A 25,955-nucleotide genomic window follows, 5' to 3' on the forward strand; every position below is an offset into this window, starting at 1 on the left:
ACAAATGTGAAAGCACTTTGTTGATGCTTTAGTTCATGTAAAAGCACAAAATCAGTGATTTTAAAGCAGCTACATTACTTTTTCATTTAAACAACTTAGACATTATCTGTTTCCGTTTCTATTCTTGGGAAATGAAAGCTTGATACTTAAAATTATTTTTTTTTTTTCTCTAGGTAATGTCGTGCTATACACGATGCAGGTGTTCACTTTAATAAAAATGCACATATTCAACATAATTCCGACTGAAGTCAAATTAACAAGTGTGTGCTTATACATTATTAAGTGTGTCAAACAGGTGTAAAAAAAAAAAAAAAAACATCTCTATTTATGCGTACACGTGTGTGAATAAAACATTACGTGGCCTTTCTCCTATCTCAGGGAAAACCATGCGTAGGTTACCATAATTTCCATTTCACACTAATAAATCTCACCTATATGGGCAAGTGGTTAGAAAATGCGTGATTCCCTTATTTCACACATTTTGTATTGTACATGAATAGAGGAGAGAAATGTAGATGCTGGTAGCTGGTGTTGGTGCAACCTTCTCTTCTGAAACACGGAGGTGAAGCATCATACTAACCTTCGGTTGCCTTTATCATCCCTTTTCATTGTTTTTCTTCCTGTATTTAAACAGAGCTACAGACACCAGACAACAACACTCCAACTACTCCTGTCCCTTGCTCTCTCTCTCTCTCTTTCTTTTTCTCTTTTCTCTGCCTTGCTTCTCTTTCCCAAGGTAGCTATTAGCCATCCATCCCTTGCCTCCAGCACTTAGCTCGGAGGGCCGGGTGCTGAAAACGATGAGGAGGGGGATGCGGAGTGGAGAAGAGGAAGAAATATGGAATTAAACCGAGAGATCCACAGATGTCACCACTGCACATTCTCCATCTGTTGCCCCCCCCCCCTCCCTCTCTCTGCTGCTTTTCTTCTCCATCTCACTATTTCAGCCATTCTACGGATAAATCTACAGTGGATAATCTCTATTTAGTGCCTTGCTTACCTGGGTTTCTGCTGGTGGTGCGTCCTGCTGGTGGCTCCTTCTTTGGTGGCAGTCCGTACTGGCCTGGGGAAGGAAAAAAATATGGAGTGAATCAGTTTTAATGGAACTTTTCGTCATGACATACAATATTTTTTTTGAGTAAAACTTAGGCAGTGGCTATCTGTACGGTTGCCGTATCAATATACCGACATTCTATCCTTACGCAGCCCACTATTTGGCCAGTTTAGGTCACGTGATGGGTCAGTTATTGGCCAGTTTAGGTCGTGTGACTAAGACTAAACCCAATGCTAAACCTAACCCTAACCCTAAGACGCTACGTACTAGGAGTGTGACAATATCTCGATACGGCAATATATCGCAATATTTTTTTCGCACAATCGATTATCGATATGCTTTCGTTAAGTATCGATTTTTTTTTTTTTTCAAAACCTTTTCTGCTTTTTCACTAAAATGTGCAGGTAGGTCTTCATAGAAATGTTATCACTGTTTGTTGAAGGAACCAATATATTGTTTACTGGAATATTGCGCTATAATGGTGTCACTGGTAAGAAAGACCCTATTTTTGTTTACAGAAAGAACTATTAGAGGTAGTTATTCATTTACATTGGTATGTTGACACTTATTTATTGAAATGTTGCACTAAAATAGTGTCACTGTTTGTAGGACACTTGTTCAATTTATTGTCTTTCAGAGATATAAAATAAAATTTTTATATTTTTACTTCATCTTTTTTTCTTGTTATGTCAGAGATTATCATAGATTGATTTCTGACCAATATATCGATAATCGCAGTATCGACATATCGCGAGATCATCGTTATGGTGAGCTTTGTATCGCGTATCGCATCGTGAGGTACCCAGAGGTTCCCACCCCTAATACGTACGTGTACTTCGGTAACCGTACAAATGGACACTTTCTAAAAAATAACGAGACGATGATGAATAGAAAAAAATACATGTGAATAAAAAATTTATTTAATATATTTAAAGTATATATTCGTCAACTAATAAAACTATAATTACGTCACTCACACGGGACGGAATCCAATCATATCATGTGATCATGTGGTCCTACGCATTGATCACAATAAATCTGTCTTTAATACCATCCCAGGTTAATCAGTGGTAATTTCATATCTTAAAAAAAATGTATGAACTTTTATGCTTTATCTTTTATCTCTCTTTTGTCTGAGGTTTCTTTTTGTTTTGTTTTTGAAAAAGCACTATGTAAATATGATGCATAATTATTATTTTAGTTGACTATATCTGGAATAGATTTGGTCGACTAAATTCTCAATGTCATGTAGTTGATTAAATAGATAGATTGTACTTTATTTTATCCCGCAGTGGTGGCTTTCACATGTTACAGTAGCCAAAGACCCAAAGAGCAAGCAAGAAAGGAACATTGAAGGGAAATAAATAATAATAATAATAATAATAATAATAATAATAATAATAATAATAATAATAATAGTAAGAAATAGGTTAAATAATAGATATTGGTCAAGATAACAGGACAGAAAATATATAAATAAGTGTTAAAATAACAGATCTGGATTATCTGTTTATTTTAATCCATTAGCTTTAGCTAGAGCCACTGATACTCTTCCTGGAGTCTACACCCATTAGTGCAGTATACAATTACATAAACACATCACACAAAAAATCAAACAAACAATAACTACAACAATTTACAAAAACAACATTCATACAGTCGGACCTAGTTCAGGTGATTGGTTTAGTCCTGATTTTCACTAAATCTAAGTTGCATTTTAGTCAAAAAAAAACTATGACTAAAACTAAATGAAAATTAACTCTGGAAGGAATAAGAAAAACAGTTATGAAAAAGCTCTCAGAGCTGGAATCTGAAATGACATAGGCAATCAGAAAGAGGAAGAGAAGGAGAGGAATAAGAGCTTTAATAAAGGCTTCCCTTCCTTCTCTTTCCATTATAGAACAGCACATATTGATTTGGCTTCAATTTGCAACATTTGAGCACTTCTCCATTTGTTCGAATGGGGAAATAAAGAGAGGACGTTCTCTGTTTTGGCCTGAGTGAATTTACGCAAAACCATAATGGCTTGTAATCTCAAGTCGCTAAATCAGGCCATCTGTCTCGCAAGCCCTCAGTAATGGTGATTAAAGTGCGTTTATATGACGCGTGCAAACACGCGCGCACGGTCGTAGCATTGCAGCCACCGCATAAGTGCTACTTCTCAAATGCTGGAAGAGATGGTCCAGAAAGTAGTGAGTCCGCTCACCACCGAGCCATCTGGCTGACAGGAGGCTGCAGGAGTCATTTGGTGTTGGATTATGACTTATTCGGCTCAGCAGTTCATACGACATGTTGGTTGAGATGCTAGCAAAATTGAACGGCGACTAAAAAAACCCCACGTTGACTGTTAATTAGGAAGACCATACGCCTGGATTTACCCGGAAATGTCCTCTTTTCACGTCTTGTCCGGGGATATTTTACAAATTAATTGCCCAGGTTTCCCAGGGACCTTGAACGCATCTCAGGAACATGTTCATTTAAAAGACTGTAACTCAGCTAATATTTGTTTTATCTGAGAAAATCCACCAGTTTCTGAAAGCTAAAGAGTTGCTCTTTAAAGCCAATATTCATTATTGTTATTTATTGAAGTGTATATTTAAAAGGAGTGTTGGAAAAAAAATTGATTCGGCGATATATATCGATATTACGTCGCACGATTCTCAGATCGATTCTAAATGCATTCATATTGATTTTTTTTTTTTAATTAAAAAAATAATAATTTCTATTTTTTTTTACTTTTATTTAACCAGGAAAGTATTTTCCACTGCAGGAGACATTGTAACTGCACAAAGAAGTGCACTGAAACCTGGGCATGTTGACCAGCTTGTGTTTTTTCAATAAAATCTAAAAAGAAAGTATTAACTTTCTGCATTTATTTGTTGTTCTAGGTCTAGGCATATACCTCAGTTAAGTTGCACTAAAGTCATGTTGCACTAAAGTCAAAGTTGGTCTGAAAGCCACAGACAGATTGTATGTTATTTTTTTTATTTTAAGTTGTTGGCACATGGCATGTTAAAGCCAATGTTTTGAGTGTAAAATATGCCAGTAAAATATATTTCATACATAATGTTCTCATGAAGGTGTACACATTTACAGATTAGTTGTTTCTAAAGTCATGCATGAAAAAAACAATGCAATAATCACCTTATACTTTAATATTGGGATATATCGTATCGTATCCTTTGTATCGGGATACGAATCGTATCGTATTTACTGTTCTGTCAGCTTTGAGTTTTTTGTTATAGTTTTAATTTCTAGGAAGCAATGTTTCTCATATTGTTTCAATAATTGAGACATTTTAAGAAGTTTTTTTCAGGGACAGATTGTTAAAATGCATAATAAAGGTGACTGACTCGACGCCCCACTGATTCCAGATTCCAGTCTTTGTTATAAAGAGATAAATACATTTTTTAACTTTATGGACAATAGCAACTTATTTACATTTTATTTTTGCCGTACAAGGTAGATTCAAGAAAACTACGAGTACTTTTAGTATGACGAGATCGGCCCAAGTCTCTTCCTTTTTGGAATTCAATATATGGTCACCCTACTGTTAATCCTCTCTGACCTTGGGGTGGACAGCTATAAGACTAATGGGAAAGCACTTTGCTGATTCCTTTTTTTTTATTACAAAAGCATACAATCTGTCATTTTAAAGTAGCTACATTACTTTTGCAAAGACATTCAATATTTAAAGAAGTTAGACATAATTTCTATTTTTGGGAAATAATAGAAATTTAAGTTTCCTACATTTTGTGACCAATTTCTATTCGTTAAGGGAAATATGTCATCATGTCAGGAAAATGTAAGGATTTTGTAAGAATTTTGAGTTCCTTCAAATATTTAACATGAAAAATGACCTCCATTATGCAATATCAGCAACGGTAAAATTGTGAGCCCTGCAAATATCTTATTATGACTTATTCGGCTCAGCAGTTGATACGACATGGTAAGAAAAAAAATGTGTTATCGGTCATCGGGGGGAAGCAAAAAAACAAAAAAACAAACACACAATGGATCCACAATTCAGATGCACAAAAACAGCTCCGCACAGGGATCAACCTATATACACTGACATTTAGATAGTGGAAAGCTATTGGCTGGCAGCTCCCTCTTGACAGTCAGCCACACAGAAATTGGAAGGCGCTGAAGCGGGATCAATAAGCACTGTTGCGTGGTCAGCGGGGGTGTGTGTGTGTGGGTGTCTGCGTCTCTGTGTGTGTCAGATTTAGAGAGCAACCAAGATAGATAAAGAAAAAAATAAGAAAGGACAGGCCATAGCCTGGGCAAGGGGAGGGAAGGCGTCTACACAAGCTCGCCATATCTCATCGGAGATCACCACGAGGCAGCACGTCGCTTATTTAGACGACAAACAACACGGACGTGACCTTTCAGCCACACGGCAGATAAGATGGAACAGACGGGGGGGGAGGATGGACAGAGAGGGAGGGAAAGAATGGATGAAATGAAGAAGGTAGAGCAGAGAGGTGGAGTGACCAGCATGGGAGGAGAAAAAGAGGTGATGAGTATGGGGAAAAGGGGAATTTGATAAAGAAAGTGAGCGGCGTTAGAAAAAAGGCATAGCAATTGGACAGGGAATATAGAGGAAATGACAAAAAGACAAGAGGTAGAGATAAAAAAAAAAAACACAAGGATGACAAATGAAATGAAGGGGTGTTGTCCGAGAGCTCTGCTAAGCGGCAGGTTGGATGTGTGCGAGAGCAAAGCAGCTTTTCCATCGCCCGTGTGGTGAAAGGAGCCAGGGGAAATAAAGTGTGTGGTGGTATTTCTATTGAACGGAGCTGACGGGGCTGATGTTACGGCCTGATAGAGCTGCTACTGCTGCTGCTGCTGCTGCACCTATACAACACACAAGGCTTGATAACACAGCAAAGATTAAAGCAAGCATTCATACACCCGCCACCCTGGGTGACAGGGGGGGAGTGGTGTCATGTGAAGGACAGGTACCTATTAGGAAATGGCAAAGGAAATGGAAACGGCAAGGCCCGAGTCAGGGAAAAATGCTTAAACTGCACCTGAGGGTCATTACAGGGGAATATTTTTGGCAACAAATTAGCGTATATGGCTACGAGTCATTAAAAAACCCTGACTGTGTGCTTTTGTGCTAAAAAGGAGTCATTTCATGATCGTGCTAATACCTGGCAGGTCTGACGTCTGTGTGTGGCTCTTTGCCTTGGTTTCAAGTCTGTGTTCAAATTCAAGTGTGAGCTCATTGGAACGTTTGCGATTGTGTGTGTGTGTGTGTGTGTGTGTGTGTGTGTGTCGAGCATGAGCCAATTTAATTTCAAAGACAGTGTAAGAAAGCAGCCAAGGTCTTGTTGTATGTTTTATGACTTAACAGGGCCTTAATGTGCTCAAAGGGAGCACAGACGGAGAGGGACACACCTCGGTATGTATGTGAATAAGGAAAGGGAAAGATTAAAAACATGTGGAGGGAGCAAAAAATAGTGGCTCAGGGATACATCAGTAGCACTCTGTTCTGCATAGATGTGTGAGAATGTTTCGTGTCAAGGACTGGAACCAGTACGCCAATGGAGGAACCAATAAAGGGGTTGATTTTTATCTTCAGTGTGTACTGGAATGAAAAATAAAGCCAAGGAAAGAAATGTGAGACCTGTCGGTTGTAGGTTAACCCCCAGCTGTGGGGACTTGAAGCTCAGCCCGTTCAGGATAATAAAAATAAAGAAGGTTTGGGTTTTTATAGCACTTTATTTTTCCTGGCCGAAACCCCACTTGTTGACAGAAACCAATATTTATTCACAGCAGTCCCGAAGGAGTTAAACCACGTACGTATAGCCACAGAGGACAGAAGCATGGCTGCCACAACAACAAACACCCACTCTGAATAATAATAATAATAATGGACTCATATGGTGGAATGCTGGTGTAATATCTCGCCAAGAGATACAGCAATAATGCCTTAGATATAGCGGGACGCCAACCGACAATCTCTAGTTATTGGCAAACATACTCGACATCCTTAGCTACTCCTGGAAGTTGCTACTTTTCTTCAAACCCTTCATGAATCACATGACTCCAAAGGTATTTTCCATTCTCTTCTGTTTTTTTTTTTTTATTTTGGTACTTAACTTGTTTTGAAAATGTACTAAAAAGTAATATTCATAAAAAATCATAAAAACCAAAGAAAATGATAGTTTGAATGTCATATTCAATATTCAAGATGGTCTTACTCTCTATGAGGTGTGTTACATTGGGTTCTTTTCATTGGTTTTTCTATGCCTATGGCTATGCCTATGGCTATGGCTAGAAGCCTAGGCTACGGCTATGCCCATGGCTATGGCTAGAAGCCTAGGCTACAGGGTTACACTCTTCAATATTATCAGGTGGATGAGGGACGGTCTTGTAATCTAGACCTGGGGGTTCCAGTCCAAGGCTATTACTTCTGTCTTGAAGTGTCCTTGGGCAAGACACCGAACCCTAAGTTGCTCCCAATGGTAAATTAGCCACTTGCATAGCAGTCCTGTCACATTTGGTAAGTACATCTCGTAAATCAAGTCCATTTGCCTTTGTGGATGTACTCTAATCAATAACTTAAAAGTACGTGTCATTTCATACAAGTGTGTTTGCTTATTTTGCTGTTTTTTTATACTTATATATTTATAAAAGAGCTTAACGGAGGACTCTGGAAAGTAATTTCATTCTGTACATGCTCACATGAACACAAACGACAAAACCTTAAATCCTTGAATTAAGTAGTAGATCAGTGGATTATCTAGGTTTGGGGTTCAATCCTTGACAATAATTGTTCATGAAGTTATTCTTTATGCAGAATTCTAAGTTGGACCAATAGACTATTGGCTCAACGAGAAAACTTAGAATTCTGCATCAAGATAACTTTAGAACTGTTAAGTACTGTTTGGGATTGAACCCTCAACATAGTTGATTAATGTTATGTCAATAAGAATATCATTTACATCAAGGCAATCTCCCTGTGTGAATACAAAAGTAGCTAGTGGCTAATCCGTGAAGTTGATAAGTATCGGTAATATTATTTTACCTATTTTTAAACTTTAAAGTTAATGATTGCCAATTTCTCATAGCCTATATCAGGGCTCTCATTGTAGGTGTTCATTGTGCTCAACATCAATTGAGAGCTAAACCGTCTTCTTTGGAATCCCTTGTTTTTAATTGTCTTTATTAAACAGGAAGTCGCATTTACAACCAGGAAGAAGTAGTCCGACTATGAGATTTAGAAAAATAAAATCAGAAAGACTTACTTTGCCCCACTTTCAGGACCACCTTCATGCCTTGCGTAGCACACACTCCTCCTCTCATGCTATCCAGGCCTTGACGCGTCCCATCTGACGTAGCTGGAGGTGGAAAAAAAAAACACACACACACAAAATGGCACAATTAACCTCAAAGCTGTTTGACTTATTCAACGCAGAAAAATATCCACTCATCCATTAAAAGATCATTCTCACACTCGTCGCTACAAGCTTCCGTTAGCACAATTAGCTTGGTTAGCCATTGTAGGGAGTAATGCTGTGACATTTAGTTCTTTAAAACTTCTCCAGAGGTTTGAAAATGTCAAACGCAGAAGCCAACAGCACTTTTACCAAGTCCTCAAATGCTGAAATTCATTAACATCCCCAGCGTGCCGCATGGACTCAAGCAGTTTGGAGTCAACTGCTATTGGAGCTTGGGCCGGTGAAATACAGCAAGAGCAGTGGTAGAGTAATCCTGAAAGGCAGAGATTGGCAGTGGGAGGGAAAGGATGGTAATCCAATCAAGAGCATGTATGAAATCAAAGGAAGCCCCTGAGACTCAAATCAGTGTGTGATTTGAGTCAGAAACTGGAATTGATTGGTGGAGAATACACACTGTGTTGGATGTCTGAGAGCTCCAACTGGTATTACCGCACGACTATCACTGCTTATGTTTTCATTAGAAGAATTAAGATGATATTTCCATATGAAAATGAGGAAGTGATAAGTTCAGGACTGCAATGGTGTATTTAATGTGCTTCAAGCTGTGATAGGGGTTTTATTAATTATGTATTCATATTTTGTTCCAAAAAATGGTGATGTACGATATGAATCTCGACATTTTTCATTCGAATAAAGTCAAACCAGAAAAACAATTCTCGGTCACATTTGCACAAAATATGTGCCACTTTTGGCTCTTTCTCCTCTAAGGGACAGCACCTGTGAGTGAGTTCTGTAGTGTGGCTTGTTTAGAGGCAGGCCTGGGTTAGGACACACTAGTCAGAAATCCATCTAATTGTTCTTTAGATGCTGTTCTAAGAAGAAGTGAAAGCAGCGACTCCTAAAACAATAATATATATATCGAGATATAGGCGATATTGCCATTTTATATCAACTCGATATATCTTGAATCTCGATATACAGTATCTCCTACTCATGCACACTTAAAAAACATAATGTAGTGCATGGTTTTTTTCAACCTTGGGGTCGTGACCCCATGTGGGGTCGCCTGGAATTTGAATAAGGTCCCCTGAAATGTCGAGTAATTTATAATACCGATTCAATTATTATTCTTTTTTCAAATGATACCACCACTCACAAGACAATCTTAAATAACTGTATTCTGTACTTACACTTTCTTAAATATAAATCTAGTTGAAGTTAAAATGCATCTCGTCACTTTGTGCACTCATGCTGGCAACAACAAACATTATCAAAAGCTAATTATAGAAAGAAAGAAATGTGTGATATTACAATGGGGATCCACTGATTTAATGTCACATACAACATAACCCTAACTCTAACCCTAACCCTGTAGTCCTATGGTAAAATGTGTCTCTGAATTTTGCGTATCCTGTTGAGGATTATTCTACAGCATTTTAAAATTATTTTTAAACAATAATAATCTGTAAGGAATGTAAATCGGTAAAGCAATGTAGCTCTCGTCATATTTGCGCTTCATAACCTACTTGTTTCAGTACGCATTCTGACCTAGCATTGTGTTTTGTTAGACTTTATACTATTATTTAATTGATTACATGCTCTTATACTTATTTACTTTATTTATTTTACCACTATGAAGCACTGTGTAATCTATTGTCTGTGGGAAGCACTATACAGACACATTTTACTTACTTTTCATAATGTAAATGGTAAATGGACTTGATTTTATATAGCGCTTTATCACCACACTGAAACAGTCTCAAAGCGCTTTACATATCAGCTCATTCACCCAATCACTGTCACATTCACTCACCAGTGGGACAGGACTGCCATGCAAGGCGCTAGCCGACCACTGGGAGCAACTTAGGGTTCAGTGTCTTGCCCAAGGACACTTCGACACATAGTCGAGCCACGGTCGCCCCTGTAATTCATGGCAATGCATGGAGGCTCTTGGCTGCTGGTCGATTCATAATTATTTATTCTAGTATCCAATTTTTAATTTTTTATTCATATACCTATGACAATTTGCATACCCCACTTTGAGAACCTATGTTCTACATGAAGCGCAAAAACAAAGTAAATAAAAGCTGCAGCATTTCACTCAATACGTTGCAGATCCGAAGCCCGCGGGTCACGACAAGCTCGGAGAAGGACAAGCAGAGGCAAAACCAAGCAGAAGGACTGAAATATGATGATGCGGGGTAGGAGAGATGGGGGGGGGGGGGGAAGATGCGAAAACGTGGAAAATGTGAGAATCACACATCGGCCGCCAGTCATCAAATTCAAATGTTGCAGATTGTTGATCGGATTTCCAAAATGCATCAGAAAACTTCTGTTGGATGGCTGAGCCGACGCAGGAAGAAGGTGTGAAGAAGCCATTGCCATCAGTAAAAATATTAAATCAACATATTTCTTTCTTTCTTTCTTTCTTCCACATACCACCCAGCTATCCTCATTCTCCCTATTACAACCCCAGGGGCCAATGCTCACCTCTTCTCTTTAGAAAAATAAATAAAAATCTAAAAGATCATTTTCCTTCCTCTCTTTGGCCCCAGGCTATAGATTAGCCCGTTTGAAGCAAAGCAGTGGAGGGACGGCGGATGGCACAGGAGGATGGAATGGAGAGATAATGGAAGGTGTGAAAAAGAGGCAGCTTTACCTCTAACACCTTCTCTCTCTTTCTCTCTCTCCGTCCATCCCAGCAGGATGCAGAGTGTGAAAGCAGCAGGAGCAGAGGAGCTGGCTGAGGTCAAAGACGTGCAGCGGGGGAACAGGGATCAAATGAAGGGAAACCGGACCATCAAACAGTGTTTGCACAAACCTCAAAAGTCATAATTACATTGGGATTGTATTATTTTCCACCCCACTTTTCGAAAAAAGGATTTGGGACTGTTAACAATTTGTCTTTTGGGAGTTTTGTCATCGTCCAGATTTACAGAAACGTAGAAAGACTATGATGTAGTACTGTATGTAGGAAGCCAATCACAGGTACTCGTACATACAGTATGTATTAAATTTCCATTCAAAAACCCAAGCCAGGATGGATTTAACCACTGGTCTAACTGGGAGATTTGCTAAACCCAGAGTTTTCTGAAAATAATCTTGAATATCTAATATTTCATGGTAATATATTATGAAAAAAAGAGTTTTGAAAAAAGTATTTTAAAGGAAATTTTAATTGCAAGCTTTGTCAAAACATCATATATAATAACCAAAGGTTTAGTTGGGTAACTTTCTTAAAAAGTCCTTGTGACCTTTGAGGTTACATCTGGCCGAACTGTGGCTGCCCCCCATGAACTGTATTTTTAAGGACTGGTATAATAAAAACTAGCAGTAAAAAGCACTTTTAAAGTGTTTTTTTTTTTTTTTTAAATAAATTGTTTATTGGTAACACAATAGACATTTTATTCCATATACCAGACATTGGCAACTTTGTGTCAGAATTTATAATAATTTGAGCATTAATACAGGAAAGAAGTTTTGTCAGGTTTTGCCGATGTTTTGTCATTTTGTGTATTTTTTGTGGTCATTTTGTGTTTTTGAAGTCACTTATGTGTATTTTTGGTGTTATTTAGTGTATTTGGTCAGTTATTTTTGTGTATGTCTGTATTCATGTGTGTTTTTAAAGTACATTTGTGAATTTTGTTTCATACTTGTGCCTTTTATTGTGATTTTTGTTTGGATTTTGTGAGTTAACTTTGCATGCGTGTTATGTGTCATGCAAACATTTGCTCCTATCTTTTATATGCATTTCTACTACAATGACCTTTTAAAAATCAAGGGGAAATACTGTATATACATCCAAGTTCTGAAATTTGAATCTTATTTATTTATGGTATTTTAGAAGTACAGAGCCTCCATTTGCTCACTGCAGTAATTTCACATAATATTTAGTTTGCTGAATAGGCCAAGACGTATTTTAAACATTCAAATTTAATGCAAAATCTATTTTCTGTGTATATGCATAAAGTATCCATCCTTAAACCATGAAATCCAAAGGAGATCTTTAGTTAAAGGAGATATACTGTATATAAAGTTGTTTATTAGAGTATTAAGTGCACTGCATGTGTGTGGAGTAACTCCTCTGCAACTGGTCGGTTTAACCCGTGTGGAGTTGGGGGATTTCTGAGATTAACAACTACTGACAAGAGGAGGAGGACGAGAAGGTGACGAGAGACTGGGGAGGTGAGGAAAGGAGGATCACAAAAAAAAAGGAGGGGGGCGGCGCGAGGAAGCGAGGCAGGGAGACTGATTGCCTGTGACAAGCTGTTGGTGATATGATGGGGAAAAAGAGAGACCCAGTGAGACGATGGAGAGATGACCCAGTGAGGGCGGCGGACGGAGCGAGCGAGAGACGAAACTTAAGTTAATGTAGAACGAGGGCGGAGGACGAGGAAGAGTGGCAAAGTTAAAACAGAGAAAGTGAGGAAGGAGTTTAAAAGGCATGATAGATAGCTGAGAGGTGAGAGACTCTAATGGCTCCATTAAGGGAAGAGCGGCCGAGGCGGTAAGGGATACAAAGAGCAGACAATGAGAAAAAGAAAGCAGGAGTCGGAAAGGAGAAAATTCACACATGTGATTGGTAAAAAACTGTTAAAAAAACAGCCTATTCTAAAAGAAACAGGTAGAAAAAACATCTCATATTAACAGAAACAAAGCAAATGACAATATGTGCATTTCCTGAAAAATATACAAGTCAGGATGCAGGTGCTGGCCCACGTTGCAATGTATTAGCTTAGCCTTAGCATTCATTAGCATAAGCATACATTTGTATTAGCATTAGCATTAACTAGCATTAACCGTCATTAGCATTAGCATTGCATTTACATAGCCTAGCAATACCACTTGCCGAGAAATATCATTAACCTAGCATTAGCCTAACATTAGCACTAACCTAGCATTAACATCAGCCTAACCTTAGCATTAGCACTAACCTAGCATTAACATTGGTTAGCATAAACTAGCATTAATATAGCCTAGCAAAAGCATTAACCTAGCATTAGCTAGCATCAGCCTCACCTCAGCACTAACCTAGCAATAGCACGAACCTAGCATTAACGCTAACCTAACGTTAGCATTTACCTAGCGTTAACATTGGTTAGCATTAGCATAACCTAGCAATAGCATTAACCTAGCATTATCATTAACCTAGCATTAGCTAACATCAGCCGAACCTTAGCATTAGCCTAGAAATAACACTAACCTAGCAAGAGCACTAACCTAGCGCTAGCATTTACCTAATGATTAGCTTAGCGTTAGCATTAGTCTAACGTTAGCATTAGTCTAGTGTTAGCATTAGCGTAACATTAGCATTAACCGAGCATTGGAACTAACATAGCATTAGCAATAACCTAGCATTAGCTAAACATTTGCAATAAGGTTGAAAAAGGTTGAAATGGGTTGAAAAAAATTGAAGGCTTGACATTTCCAATAAAAATGAATTGGAAAGAAAACATTTAATAAGTCAAAAAGTTACAAATTCTAAAATCCATAGCATAAATCTCAGGAACTTTCTGAAACGGTATAGGAAGATTTAGTGAGTCTGCCTCCTGCATTTTCACTAACTAAACCATATCAATGCTCAGACTAGAAGTGTGTGTTCCTTTGGTCCATGTCTCCATATCGAGTCAAATCCTGATGAGAGCAACGAGGAGATATGGTTCTCTCAAAAAATGAGTGTGAGGAACAGTGACGGACTAGATAAAACGAGCAAGACAAGACAAAGAAGAGAGAGAGATAAAGGGGAGATGAGTAATTGAGACAATGATCATCACTGATAGGGGGGTAGGAAGAAGAGGATGAGGAAGGGCGTCGGTTAGAAAGGAAGACAGCGGGGAGAGGCGGAGGAAGTGGAAAAACTTAATTAATGAAATAATACTGCAGTCAGCCTCAATCAGACTGCACAGACGGAGGCATGGGGGGGGGCATTAGTGGCGTACTGTGCGTGGAGTTCATGGAGGAGATCACACAGTGGCTGAGAGTCTTCCTCTGTGTTGTTATTACCAAGGTCAGTGCCAGGCCAGGCCTCTATTATCACGTCTCCACTTCGCCTGCTGCTATGAAAAAAAAAGGGCAGGCGGTGCTTTCCACATTCATCTCCCATTGTTCCTTCATTCAATCTGGGATTTAAAGCTCACCTCCACCCTCATATAGAGTGACATTTACTGCAGTAGACTATGCAAAGTCATCTCATTTGCATTACGGCACACTTTAGGACCTCCATGTTTGCCTTTCTGCTTCATTCCCTCTTCCATCTCCTCGTGCAGTATATGAGCAGTACTGGTTATATATGCTGCACATGCTCGTGTGTGTGTGTCTGCCAAACACACTTCTATTAATCACACCTTTATGTCACATTTGGTATGCAGATTTAATTAAAAAGGTGTTGTTTTTCATGGATTTATTTCACATTTTTGGGGGTTTATATAATTATTTATTTATTTCAGGTGTGGTTGTTTTTATGGCTGCATTTCCAATTTTTTTAGGGTGGTTTAATTATGTCAGGTGACTGTATTTCACATTTTCGGAGATATTCATTAATTTATTAATGTATTGATTTCAGGTGTTTTATGGTTGGATTTGCCATTTTTGGGGGTTTATTTATGTATTTGTTTATTTATTTATTTCAAATGTTTTTTTATGGCTGGGTATCACATTTTTTGCATTTTATTTATTTATCTCTTTCAGGTGTTTTTTTTTATAGCTGATTTCATATTTTGGAGGATGAGTTATTTATTTATTTCGAGTTTAGTTTTTTTAATGGCTGGATTTTCCATTTTTGTGGGTTCATTTATTTATTTAATTATTTATTCTGGTATTGCTTTTGTATTCATATATATATATATATATATATATATATATATATATATATATATTTTTTTTTTTTTTTTTTTTTTTTACTTGTTTATAATAAGCAAAATAAAAATAATAACAATTTAGGGTATCTTATTCCTTTATGCTATACAACCAATAAAAATATCATTTAATGAGCCTGAAAAGGTGTTTAATTACGATCCCACACAGAGATGTGTGTATAATCTAGCTAGGGCTGGATGATGCAACGATACATCAGGATTATCTGATACATGATATAGGATATAATTATGGTGTTTATATCGATATATATTTCTTTCTTTCAACAGAATTCACGCACACGTGCTGTCGTATTTGTGTGGAAAAGCCAAAATTGGTCCAACATTTGTATTTTTTGCACTACGCAGCCTGCTGGTGATACCTGGTGTAACTCGCTCTTTTAGGGGGCGCTTTGTTCATTAAAAATAGATAAAAAATAATAAAAAAAAGTAGATTTTTTTTTTTTTTTTTTTTTAGCTTGATATAGCCCAGCATTAACTGTGTTTTAAGATCTGAAAAATAGTTGAATGGTTGAAAAAAAAAAAAAAAACCTAAAATTGTCCCAATGAACCCATACTTTGATAATTAACCAGACACATTCACGACTAAAAAAATGTTTTGGATCTCTTCACTCATAAAATCCACTTTCTTTCTTTCTTTTTTTTTTTAATATTACCAAAACCAATGTGTGCAGTGCAGACACAGCAGAACAAATGAGATGCAGACTTTTAAAAGTGCATCTAATCACGCTTGGCTGCTTTTGCTGTTGTGTACGCGTGTGTATTTAAGCCAATTCTTTGTAAACACTCCATGATGAAATGTATGATCTGAACAGGGCGTATCGTGGGAATCTTGTGTCCTATATGCAAATCCCCTGCTTTGATCACATTCTCACTGTGTTTATCTATATTTACAACATCCAACTGTACACAACATGTATCTTATTAAAGTTCATAAAAGTGGAGTTGGAGTTTATCAGCTCTTTATCGGTTTATAAGCTGAGAGCGAAACAGTCATTCCTGTCTCGTTCTCGGGCTTCAGCAACATTCTTTCCACCAAATCTGATCAGAGCGGAGGGCAGTAAGATGTGAACAGCATGAGAGAGGGAAGCAAAAAATAATGCAACACGACATAAAAGCGTAGGCTGTGATCACAGTCCAAAAACCTACAGTAACAAATGAGACGAGCAGGGGTTTTAGCAGAGGCAGTTGTGTTATCACAGCAGGGTTTTTGTTTTTTGTTTTTTTTTTATAGCCGCGATACTATTTAAAGACGTTCGAGCAGAAAAAACCAATTAAATGAAAAGGAAAAATCTAATATAAAATAATAATATTGGAGAAGGGGTAGGATTTGATAGGTTTACTTCTTCTTAACCCTTTTCAGGCATGCTAATCAGATACACTGTATGAGATATGTATGTATGTGTGTGTGTGTGTGTGTGTGTATGTACGTATGTGTGGGTCTAATTAAACATAGTTTATATATATTTTTGTATAACTGTATTTAATTTTATTTATTAACATCAAATGGTGTATATATTTTGGGATATTATGTGATTGCACAAAATGTCACATGCCTGAAACAAAAATAAATAAATAAATAATAATAATAAATGATCAGTATTTCATCAGTATTAATTTATTTTTGGTGATTTTCTTTGGGTATTTTTTTTTCTCTGATGATGCACACATTAACCTTTTTTTAAATAAAAAATAAATTTTCTTTGATAATGGTGCATCTTGAATTTAAATTATAGCTGCTGCACAGCAGTGGTTGGGGCCAGGCAATTTTAGGCAAAACAAGACACCAGCTGTTGGCGTTTAAAGGCAGATTTTGAAGTTGTCAAAAACTCAGTTAAGACAAAAATACACACATTGTATATACAGTAGACAGCGTGGAGATGTTTGTAGTTTGTTTTTAACAATGATTTTTTTGGCTCCATTAAGTGAAAAACTGAAAATGCCATTTTTCATTGGCTCAAATTATTAGCATGAGAGCAAAATTTAAAATGCTGTAAAAATAAATATAATAATAATACTAATAAAATATTAAATACAATTCTGATATTTTCCAAACATCATCTACAAGTACTGTTTACTCAATTTTTTGATAAATCCAAAATCTGCGTGGATAGTTTGTGTAGGACAGACGATCTGCTGTGGCAAGTTTGGTGTCAATTCAGCAAAATTTGACACGTTTAACAAGTTTACATTTTTGAAAACAGGGGAATAATTTGCAATAGGTTCATAATGTACAAAAGTTTCTTCAGCGTTGGAGCTACAATTTAGTGGAAGTGGACAATCTGTAGCACATATGGCTGATTTAATGTGAATTTTCTAAATTATGAATCTTGAGGAGGAGAAACAGAAAAATACTAAAGAAAGAAAAAAGAAAAAAGAAAAAAGAAAGAAAGAACACGCAGGATAAGAATAATTACCAATAAGTGCTGTAATCCTAACACTTAAAAGACACATATTGGAGAGACACAAAATACCCAGAGAGGAAAGAGGGTCAAAAGTTATTCTGAGAGATCAGGTTCTTCCCAAAGTCTGAGGTAGATTAAGCTTCCCTTATGTCAAGTGAAAACTAATCAAACTGCCACTTTTCTGTAACTCAACTTCCAACATTCTGCCATTTTACACGAGCAGTGTTTACGAGGCCGACTGGGGCTGCTCGCTCTCCAATTACACCGTGTGTGCGTGACGCGGGGAAGCATGTTTTCTGATGACAACAAGATTAAAGGGGAATAAAAAATGGAATGTGGCACGGCGCAAAAGAGTGGATTAAACAACAAATGGAATGAATAAACAAGCAAACAGAAGCCAGCGGAGGAACAAAGCTCTCATTTTGCTGCGCTCGTCTCATATTCCACATGCGATGGCGCTGTTAGTGGAATCACAGGAGTGTCAGGTTAATGAAGGCGGTAATTATGAGTGGAAGTATGACGTGAGAGGATCCCCTTTGATTTCCTTTTGTCTAAGTCAGTGGTTACCAACGCGGGGCCCGCATGGGCCCTCAGGAGGTCTAGTCACCAATGAGCTCCATCTAAAATCTGATTTACTTTCCAGGATTCAAACTCATAACGATAAATACATAATAGAGATGTAGTTATAGTACTTAGTAAAGTTAAATACAGCTAATAAAGTTTTAGTATTATATTAACTCTTTCACTGCCAGCCATTTTCAGAGCAGCCAACCCCTCAGTGCCAGGCATTTTAGATGATTTTCACTGATTTTTCAAGTCCCACAGAATATTTTTTCCTATGACAATCTGGAATCGGAAACTAGATTCTGAAAGATTAGACTCTGTACTTTCTTCAGAAAGAATCATTTTATTTCTACATTGTTTTGTTCTTCCGTAATCCGCAGTTGAATAGAGGCAAGTTTCACACAAATCGCCAGTTTGTGACAAAACGCTGAGAAAAATGTCTTTTTTTGAAAAAAATCTATTCGTGACTTTGAAGTTATTTTTTTTTCCTACATTAGTTTCCTACTATAAAACTACAAAAATAACACTGAGACCGGGCTTTTGATGGCAATATTATTATTATTTTGCTATCTGGGTCAATGGTTTGCTTACTGTGGTTTTGGCCGTCCTCCAAGTCTCTCCCCCCGTCGTTCTCCACACATGCAACTTCCTCTTCCCGGACATCGTTTTCTCTCACCATCGCGACACTCTCAATACTCTACTTAGTTCCACACATGTTCTGGTCGAGTGTGAGCTGCTGGGAACTTCAGCATTAACTCTCGTAGCGCCATTTTCTGTGTCGTAAACTCTTTTCCTCTCAATCTGAGCTCTGTCCATCATGGGTGATCTCTCATCCAAAGGTGCGCTGATGCCACGTACATGTCACCAGTTGGTCACTACATCATGGTGCAAGTTAGATATTCACGGGTGACCTTCGTCACACTGTCTCCTAGCAACCCCAGCCAAAAAACACAATTCACGTCTATAGACGTCAATGGCACTCAATGAGTTAACCATCTTTAAATATTTATTGTGACAAATGTTTTTTAAGTTTTGCAGATGTGGCGTATAGTCAGTGGTATGTTATATATAATATAACATTTTCAATAAAATGTAATCAAAAAGAACCAATTGCAGGAATTGGGAGAAATAAAGTGTTGCGCGTTAAAAACTGAAACATTTCCTACCTTTTTAACCCTCCTATTATCCTCAAATATTACTACTAACACATTTTACCCTTGGGGTCAAATTGACCCCAGAGGAACACAAACGCATGCTTTATGTGTTCACCACATTTAAAAAAAAAAATAACATCATGATCATGTCATGCTTAGTCAATTGTACCCATTAAATTAGGAAAAGTCATGAAATATGAAGCACATTTTTTTGAATGATAAACATTGAATGGGGTCAAATTGACCCCAAGGAAAAAAGGAGGGTTAAGTAACTGCTAGCTTTCCTTCTCATTTAAAAAAATAAATATATAAATAAAATTATTTGATTGGGACAGCGCATGTTAATGGACATAAAAAATACATGAATGTAAACACGCCAAATTGTAGCCAGTGGCTAATATCCATCCGTTGTCCCAAATGGGGCCGGGGCGACAAAGGGCTGGGTTACAAGGGGCTGGGGTCACATGGGGCTATATACAAAATATGACCATAAACCATACAGGAATACCCTTTAAATAAAAGTGAAACTGTGAAAATGTCGTATTTAAGAAGTGATTTTCTAACTGGGAGCCCTTCGACTATGCAGTATCTATGAAGTAGCACACATGCTACAGGAGAAGATCGCTGCACACATTCAATTAAAAGTACGTGCTTGATTTCCGGTGCATTTTTTAACGCAAATTCCTTCTTTTTCATCACACCACAAAAACGATACATTTAGGTTTGTCACTCACGGAGAGCAACGACACATAATTTGTGTTTGTATGGTCGAGTGGGCATTAGATTAACTCATACCTTCCTGTTTAAATTCTTTGTAGTCATTCAAATTGGCTCCATGTGTGTCATCTCGACGATGATGAAGAGTGTAAAACCTGATCCGAGCTCCCTCGTGGCCAAGCCAAAGGATTCCATTTTTCTGTCTCGTCCTCTCCCAAGTCCCCTCATCTTCACCCCCAACTTTTGAAAGAAAAATCCCGAAACCCTGAAATTTCCTGTAACTAAAAACCGTCTTCATAAATCTGCCGTGGCGTTTTTACAACCTGGCTGTGACGTATTAACCGAGCTATTGCATGCCATTACCTCGCGTTGGTGGCGAAGGTAAAAAGTAATGTACTGAAACAGAACTGGCATTAATTCACCCCTCCCCCCTCCCCCCTCCTTTGATGTATGAAAAAAAAAAAGGCACACACACCGTACCATGATATGATTATCGTTCCACTTCGAAAATGCAGAGCATATCATTACTTTCAATGTAGCGTGATGTTTTCCAAATGTGTCCAAGTTTAGTGTGCCGTCAATAGAGACAAAGGCTCACTGTTGACTGTGTAGTGGGAGCGCTTGGATCCAACTACAAACAAGGAGAACAAAAAAACAAAACAAAAATAGGCCTCTGAAAGTTTGTTTGTGACATGTCGGTATGAAAGTGGTTTGCAGACAGGGTAAGTACGAGCTGTAGGAAATAATTTTAAGCTGGTAAAAGCATAGAATGGCAGAGACGATGGCCTCAACATCTCTTTTTTTTTTTTTTTTTTTTTTTTGGGAAAAGTGGAAGAAAAGTGGAAGAAAACCAAAATGTAGCCTGTCTTCAACCATCATAATTACAACAAACACATCAGAAACGCCAAATGTTAGAACAAAGTTTCAAAAAAGGGTTTCTTAGGGGCGGGACATTTCCAGTAAAATTCCACAGGAACAAAAGTACAGGCATTTTCAGGAAAGTTCAAAAATATTAACTTGTCATGGGAGTTATTTATTGGAATTAACTAGAAATTGGCACACTTTAGTTTAGGGAACACCCACTAACCATTGATTAGTTGCTTATTAGCATTAGTAACATACTGGCTCTTCATCAGTCATCATTAAGTACTTATTAATGCCTTATTCTCATGGGTGCCTTATCATACACTTAATGGCAGGCTTGCAGGCCAAACAGGGTTAGGATTAGGGTTAACGTTAACCCTAATCCTAACCCAAACATGTTGAGATCGTAATTCATAAACAACAACTTCCTTACTTACTACTAATAAGTAATATTAGTAGTAAGTAAGCAACAAAAGTATGGGAATTTCCGGGAAAGTTCAGAAATATTAACTTGTCATGGGAGTTACTTATTAGAATTAACTAGATTGTGCATTTCATCGTAACAAAAAAATAGGGGTGTGCATACATTTGGACGTACTGTATGGTTATAAATGAGCATATACTGTACATTAGCTCCAAGCCTTTAAAGTGTGAATGATCATGGTCCAATGATCAGGATCAATGATCCAGATAACTGCCAATACCTGGATAAGAGGAGATTTGGCGCTTGGAGGAGGTTTGCGTCTGCTCTTGCTTGAGAATTAAGTTTGCAAATTTTGTGTCTCCCATACAGCATCTAGTTACTTTAGTCCAACCATAACATAACTACACAACTGATTGTTGCTGCATACCAGAAGGGTCATGGAAAGTGCAAGCATGAAACTGGGCAGTTGGAAATAATCAGGCTCACAAGGCTACAGGCGTAAGGACTTTGATCACGATGAAGACTTTCCATCTGTTCAAATTCCATGAAAGGATGCTAATTTAGCAGCTTTATAAAGTTAATGTATGAATTCAATTAGCTTTACTGAGATAAACCCTCGTAGATAAGCTGAGGTGATGACACCTTGGATGCACCGACTTCGGTCACAGGCTGAACTCTCATGATGCGTCACATGCTGACCGAGGACACTCGCGCAGAAATCTCACACAGTGTCTCAATTTCACACATCTGTCCACAGAGTAGACACCATTACCTGAGAGCTCAAGCGACACACACACACACACACACACACACACACACACACACGGGGGCACAGTCCACCCCAGAGAAAATGAGCTCAGTTTCTGTGACCGTGTATGGCTGATTTCTCCTCTGTGCTCGGTGACATTTTATTCCTCAGCAGTTATTCTCTCTCCATCTATCCTGTCCTATTTACGATCAACCGTACACCACCCATGACCTCCTCCTTTCCTCTGGATCTAAGTCGTTCTGCGTCTCGTGTGTTTGGAAGGTCATGGGTTTTGCATCTTATCAGGGGTGGACTGGCCATCTGGCATACCGGGCATCGTCCTGGTGGGCCGTGAACCCAAAGTGGGCCGTCACGGTCAGCTATGTTTTTTTTTTTTTTTGACAAGTGAGTGGAGGCAGACATGTTAACAGGTGGCCAAAAATGATCCAAATACTGCATGGCAAAAACATGGGAATAAAAGAGTGAAAAGTGACCAAAATGGGCCAAAAGCAGTCAAGAGTGGCCAAAAAATGGGGAAATAAAGAGGTGGTATGTAATGGAAAAGGGTAGCTTTAATGGGCAAAATGTGGCAACAATAGTTCCACAATTGTCTAAGAAAATGAGGCAAAATGTAGGGAAAAATGAGACCAGTGATAAAAATCCAATGAATTGTTATTATTAATATTATTATTCATTGGGCAAAAGTTAGCTTACTTTGATAAAAAGTGGCCCAAAAAAAACTAAAGAAAGGAAAAGAATTGGATAGAAGTGTCAAAATGAACCTGCAAAAATTTACAAAAAAAAAGATATTTATTGGCAAAAAGTAGCTAAACTTTTTTGAAAAGGGGTAAAAATAGGACAAAGAAAATAGCAAAATGGCCAAAGGAAAAAAGGGATTAAAACTTTCTCCATTTTAAGGTTTTCTGGGGATATGATTAAGACATAAAAAGCCAGCTGTTGAGCATCGCTGACTTAATAACAGCTTCTACATGGTGTAGCTGATAATGTAGTGGGCTGATCTGGTCAGAAAAAATGCCAAGGCTGCTTCTTATTAACCTCCACCACCAACAAAACTAAGTCAATCTTCATTCTAACAACTACGATAAAGAAGACATCCGAGTGTTACATCAGGAAACGCGCTGTATTCCTACACATACCCGTGCGATGAGGCTTGATTGGTTGTGACACATCTGCTGTGATTTCCTGTTCTAAGAGTGCAAAACTGCTGCTTTTTCTTCACACTTTCTACTGTACTTTTTTATCCAAATCTAATTTGACAGCACTGCTTTGGGGCGTAAAGCTAATCCAGCGGGGTATTGCCTCGCTGATTCTGTGTGTAACCTTTTTTTTCTAATATGTGCATAAAGGTCATGAATGTTTACGTGTACATCATTATGCATGTATACATACAGCCTATGACGCATCTGTCCTGCATAATCTGGTCTAGGCACGGAAGGTTAAAAATGGCAGACAATTGTGACATTAGGACGCCATAAGTCGAGTAAGGCTACGTCAAAAAACAATCTCCTAAAGCTCCTAAATAAGCTCCTAAAGCTGCTTAGAGCCTATATACTGTATGCTGTATATAACGTGCATGAGGTCACGGGGGTGGCGGAGGGGAGTCATCATCATTGCTGTGTGAGAGGAAGGGGAGGGACATAAATAAGGTCATAAATAAGGGGCGTGAACACAAAGGCGGACTTCCTCTTGTTTGTTCCTAATTACAGATGAACAAGTCGGACTGCCCACTTTGAAAAATAACTCCAGTAAATGTGAGCGCTGGAGCATGGATGCGCATAATGGCATTGCAAGAAAGACATGCGTGGACAAAGATGGGAAGGGAGAACCTCAGAGAGAGAGAAAGAGAGAGAGAGAGAGAGAGCACGGAGTCATTTAAGGGAGAACCAGTGACTGAATGCATGAGCCTTGTGTAACGTCAGCGAAGTGCGAGCCATGTAGGACAGTCACAACCAATGTTCTCTAGAACTGGGTCAATGTTCCCATCTGGGGGCAGCGAGGGCATTCGGTTCATGTGTGCGTGTGTGTGTGGGTTTATACACTGTATGTATGTGTGTATGTTGCGACAACACAACATCGCTACAATCGAAGAAAATGAACACTTCGATGGCTACTCATGCATACTCAAAGAACGTTGATAGTTTATTCCAGATTGACTTCTGTTGTGCAGAGTTGATTTAAAACCTTTTTATAAAAGTGGTTGTACTGAGCGATGCAGGCGGCTGAGATATGGGAGAAACAGGCAGGGCTTACGGTTGATTTAAAGCAGACATTGGCAACTGGTGGGGGGGCCCTCGGTCTAATTTTGTGCTGCCCCCCAAAAAAAAATGTAATTCATGAAGTTACTCTGTACATTATACACAGACACAAAAAAGGACAGCAAAATGCACAAAACTGTCGACAAAAGTATACAAAATGATAACAAAAACACACTAAATATACAAAAGGACTTCCAAGACACACAAAATACCAACGAAATTGCACAAAATGACAAAAATACAAACAACAAAAATATTCAATGACTTGATAAACATAAAAAAAGGCCCAAAAAAATTGCCATATTGACAATAAAATCGACAAAATAAACGCACAAAATGTCTAAAAACTCAAGAGCATCCAGAAAACCCACACAAAAGGACGACAATGACAAAAGTCTTTGTTCTTTCCTATGTTAATGCTCAGATGGGTCTTCATTCTCAATGCTAACATGAACGTTGATAATGTCGTCCTCAGATCAGACTCACATTTTTATGGCCCCTCCTCTGATAAAAGTTGCCCATCTCCGACTTCAAGTATTACTTTGGATTTTCTCATGCTAGCTAAGCACAGGTTACGCTGATGTATTAAAGGTACAGTTATCACGTTTTTTGATAACTGAGCAGAGTCTAGCTTTAGGGCGAACAAGGGTTTTTCTCTCAAAAGTTGCATTAATGGAAAGACCAGTCTGAGATTTTTAGGTTAACCATAAGGGAGTGTGTGTCCCTGCAAATCTGCTGCTGTTTGGTGCTCTCTCTGCTTATGTGTGTTTCTGATAGCGTAAGTCAAAACTCATGTCCGTGCAGCAATGTTGGTGTACATCATCAGTGTGGTTTATATCTGGCCTGCTTAAGGCAGACTGGCCATAACTGGCCAGTCCTTACATGGAGTTAGAGTTTGGTAATTTACCATATCAGGTGTTTACAGTGAAGCTACAATCTTAGCTTCTCGCAAAAAAAAAAACTAATAATCATTCCAAAAGCTGCTCAACCCCATTCTTTGTTTCTTTAGGATTGAAATTTGAAGAGTGTTCAGGTCTGTGTCCTTGTTTGACTAGCGTTGTGAGTTTGTCTGAAGGTTTGTGTGTGCATGCATGTACCTCCTCACTATTATATCATCCACTCAGTTGGTGGCCTGGAGAAATGGGTCAGCGCCAGTCTTGTCGTCCCATCTCACCGTCTTCAAGGCTCTGCGCACACGTTGTTCTTCTATACGGACTTTCTTACTCCTAGCTCGCGACACGAAGAGAGAAAAAATCTCAGAACCCTGAAGCCACTCTATTCCATTCAACTGAAAAGCTCCAGGTTAACTTTCTCTGTTGGTTTTAGGTCATGAAACTGCTGAGGTCATCAACACAACCAATCTTCGATTTTACCAACACATTTAATCAAGGGATTGTCAAGATACCAAACAGGTGGTGCTAATCAATCAGAAGGTATCCGATGAGGTGAGGATGGAAGTAATATC

General features: G+C 38.2%; 1 protein-coding gene across 1 annotated transcript in view; it reads right to left on the reverse strand.

Moving 5' to 3' along the window:
- LOC114480854 (ephrin-B3-like) overlaps positions 1–25,955 on the reverse strand; it is a 70,817-nt gene that overhangs the window by 9,350 nt on the left and 35,512 nt on the right. The window contains 2 exon segments of the mRNA XM_028475278.1: positions 1,001–1,063; positions 8,314–8,406. Of these exon segments, the coding sequence (XP_028331079.1) occupies positions 1,001–1,063; positions 8,314–8,406 (156 nt within the window).

This window comes from Gouania willdenowi, chromosome 18, assembly GCF_900634775.1.
Source record: "Gouania willdenowi chromosome 18, fGouWil2.1, whole genome shotgun sequence".
Taxonomy (NCBI): Eukaryota; Metazoa; Chordata; class Actinopteri; order Blenniiformes; family Gobiesocidae; genus Gouania; species Gouania willdenowi.